Source organism: Juglans microcarpa x Juglans regia, chromosome 2D (assembly GCF_004785595.1).
Source record: "Juglans microcarpa x Juglans regia isolate MS1-56 chromosome 2D, Jm3101_v1.0, whole genome shotgun sequence".
NCBI classification, from domain to species: domain Eukaryota; kingdom Viridiplantae; phylum Streptophyta; class Magnoliopsida; order Fagales; family Juglandaceae; genus Juglans; species Juglans microcarpa x Juglans regia.
In genome coordinates this window covers 20,698,497-20,702,274 of record NC_054596.1, presented here as the reverse complement: position 1 = coordinate 20,702,274, position 3,778 = coordinate 20,698,497, and the positions used below count along the sequence as shown (strand labels likewise).

The window sequence follows — 3,778 nt, the reverse complement described above, 5'->3', positions numbered from 1 at the left end:
CAGATCTACCAAATTTTATAAATACTTAAATACTTATAAGTTGCTATTGCACGTACGGTTCGGATGGTTAACAAAGAGAATATTTTTCAATGTTCTAATTGAATTAATTAGTAATATTTTTTGTTAAACCGAATAAACTCTTCAATTGCGGAAATAACATATAAATGAAAGATAATAAATAAACTCCTTAATTTAAACCGAATACATGAGCTTAGGTTAAAAAAGATCTAGAGAACTGGCGGCCTGTAAGATAATCAAAACCTTTCCTTATTTAAATTATATCTCATGACTTTATCTAAATATTTTGAAAAAACAAATTGTGAATATGATTATATAGTTTTATATTCATATACCAGTAATTGTATTTATAAGGATTCAAGTAATTATATGCATAGTATTATATATGAACATGTTTTTCTCCTATTTTTTGTAAATATTTCATAAATTTTCCCTAGAAAGTTAAAGATAATACTATAAAAAAAAAAATAACTATAAAATTATTTGAGCTTATACGAGTGAAACCGGATTTTATACAAAATGTATCATTAAACAATCGATAATAATTTTCTATTTGCGAAGAAGTTAATTACTTAATAAACGAATGAAACCAATTTCGGATTTAACCGGACGAATCTTGAACCACAAATTATAACTCTATAATGTTGAATAGACTTGTTCATTTATAACTCTTATATATATATGACAGTTTTTAAGGCCACAAATTGCTAATTAGGTAGAAAAACTTGCTCTGATTCGGAAGTTCGGTGAGTCCGTTACGGCTTGATGTGGCAGAAAAAAGTCAATTCATACAAGAATATATATAAACTAATTGCAACAAAATCACTTCAGGAAAAAGCATAATTTGTCGTACTGAGAGTGAGGTAGCTCCAAAGGATCCATGCCAGTGGCTTTGGGAGTTCTACCATCCCGCCTCCGGCCCGTAGGCATGGGCCTAGGCAATATATATATCTTGATTAAATGAAGTACTTGATGATATTTCTAGCTAGTGATCTATTTTATTAATTAGGAGGATTTATTGTTAAGACGGCTCCCAAGGATCCATGCACCGGCTTTGGGAGTTCTACCTTCCCTCCCCATGGGCCATAGGCAGGGGCATGTAGCTACCAAACTCTACTCTGTCTTTATATACCAATTGAAATCGCACGAGTATTACTCCATAAGAGAGAGTGAGAAAATGGAACTCACAACTATGGAGGCAATGATGCAAGGCCAAGCAAAGCTTTGGGGAAACATATTTGCCTTTACGGACTCCATGGCACTGAGATGTGCCTTGGAACTTGGCATTGTTGACATCATACACTCCCACGGTGGCCCAATCACTCTATCCCAGATAGCTGCTGGTATAGACTCTCCCTCTCTAAACGTCGACAACCTCGCACGCGTCATGAGATTGCTAGTGCGCAAAGATATCTTCACCACTCATCATCAGCCATCAGACTCTGGGGAGATCACTCTCTATGGGTTGACAGCTCACACGTCAAGATGGCTCATGCAAGGCTCTGAATTTAGCCTGGTTCCATTCATATTGATGCAAAGCCATCCAGGGCTAATGACTTCCTGGTTTTCCCTTAGCCAATGTGTCAAGGAAGGTGGCACTGGTTTCAGCAAGGTCCATGGTTGTGAGGTCATAGACTTTGCCCACAACAACCCTAAATTCAATCAAATGTTCAACGATGCAATGGCTTGCACGGCCAAGCTCGTGGCAGAGCCCATCTTATGGGGATACAGAGAAGGGTTCGGTTCCATTAATGGCTCGTTGGTGGATGTGGGAGGTGGGACTGGCGAGATGGTGGCTAAGATTGTGAAAGCACATCCACACATCAAAGCCATCAACTTCGATCTGCCTCATGTTATCACAACGGCACCAATGCACCAAGGGGTCTCCCATGTTGAGGGTAACATGTTTGAGGCCATTCCTAATGCTGATGCAATTCTATTAAAGGTAGTAAATCGACCCAATCGTCAGTTTCAGATCAATTTAATTATGAATGTTTGAGTACATTCACAAATATTAGTCTCGTTCGTTCATTTGCTAGCTTAACATGCATGACAATTCAACCATTTGTTTGATTAGATGTAAGCCAAAGGTGTCATGCATGTCTATATTTTTACCTCAGAAGTTCGACTCGATTTTAAAGGCTGTACTCTTATTAAAAAATAAAAAAATAAAAAAAAAAGATCTCTATTCTTCCACTAGGACCCTGAAAAATGCAAATCTATCTAGAGATTTTACTTATTTTTGTGGGAACCAAATTATTAATTTGAATATAAATACATGCTTGCCTTATTGTATTAACACTAAATGATTAATTTGCCAATTAGAGTTTCCATGTCGATGCTAGTGTCAGTAGCTTTGATATATACCATTATATATACACCCATACAGACTACATACAGGTAACGTCGACCCATGACTTTTTTCTTTTCTTCATGTAGAGAGTACTGCACGGTTTTAGCGATGAAGATTGCATCAAGATCTTAAAAAACTGTGTAAAGGCAATACCAAAGAAGACTGGGAAGATTATTATTGTGGAACATGTTCTGGAGCCCAATGGAAACGGACCATTTGATGAGACAGGCTTAGCATTCGATTTGATAATGATGACAGTAGCCCCGAGTGGAAAGGAGAGGACAGAGCTGGATTGGAAGAAATTGCTCGAAGAAGGAGGCTTTCCCCACCACAAGATCATCAAGATTCCTGTTTTTCTATCTATTATAGAGGCCCACCCAGCATGAAATTAATAGAGAACTAGTGAAGTCTCCTAATTTATATGATCATAACGCTATTGCAGCAATGAATAAAAGCAAAAGTAATAAAGAGTTTGAGGTTTTAAGATTTCAATGTTAAACCAACTAATTGCAGCTCCTTTGAGGTCTTTTTGTTGCATTCAAGATTGTTTTGGGATGAAAAAATTTCATCCCAATATCACCGTCCAAAAAGATGTTTTGGGACGAAATTCAACTTTTCATCCCAAATATATTTTTGGGGACGAAATTTAATGAAACAGTTGGATCGCATTCGAACGTAAATCTGATTCCGAGAAGAAAAAATTTTCATCCCAAATTCACGTTGGAACAGTCAACATATCGCGTTCAAACAAGGTAGAATGTTTGAACACATGGCATTGCATGTTCAGTTGAATTCTAATATATATACATTCAACCATATTATTTAGAGACACGTTCGAATAGTATATTTAATGGTTGAACATATATGTAATGTTCGATGGTGTGAGAAACCATTTAAATAGATATCACGTTTGAACACAACGCTAATTACGTTCTAAGCTTGTATCTTTGATCGATTGGTATGGATGCGTTCGAAAGCAAATTGCATAAAATGTCCTTTTGACTGTAAATGTACTCGTTTGAATGATATATAATATTTGTTAGAACAATTTTAGGGCCTTTGAACAATATGTAATATTTTTCTCAAATAATATAGTTTTTTTAATAAACATGCATAATATCTTCAAACATATATTAGAAATTTTTCCAGAAACTTAAAAACTCATTCTTTTTAGATGTTCAAAGTAAACAGCAAAAAATATAGTTCGTACACAAGACTAGACATTTTTGGTTTTTAGCTCTCTTTTTACTTTTAGCATGCCGCAACCTCATCTCCCCCACATTGAAACATAGCAAGGCCACCATTGTCTCTTCCTCCCTCCTACTCACAACCACTGTCATCCCTTCATCGAACCGTGATCGATTTCGTGTTAGAGATTTTAAGAAGCAACACTACAAGTAAGTATCT

The 3,778-nt window shown here is 36.0% G+C and overlaps 1 protein-coding gene across 1 annotated transcript; it reads left to right on the top strand.

Annotated features, from left to right (window-relative positions):
- The first annotated feature begins 1,104 nt into the window (after positions 1 to 1,104).
- LOC121248872 (desmethylxanthohumol 6'-O-methyltransferase-like) lies at positions 1,105 to 2,791 on the top strand. The gene is made up of 2 exons (XM_041147477.1): positions 1,105 to 1,963; positions 2,458 to 2,791. Exons 1-2 carry the CDS (start codon positions 1,196 to 1,198, stop codon positions 2,755 to 2,757), a joined length of 1,068 nt encoding a protein of 355 aa, XP_041003411.1. The 5' UTR covers positions 1,105 to 1,195; the 3' UTR covers positions 2,758 to 2,791.
- Positions 2,792 to 3,778: the final 987 nt, after the last annotated feature.

Excerpts from the sequence above, each read along its gene's own strand:
- LOC121248872 (XM_041147477.1), top strand. The coding sequence starts at position 1,196 with ATGGAACTCACAACTATGGAGGCAATGATGCAAGGCCAAGCAAAGCTT. Across the intron at positions 1,964-2,457 it reads CTGATGCAATTCTATTAAAG|AGAGTACTGCACGGTTTTAG; the intron begins GTAGTAAATCGA and ends TTCTTCATGTAG.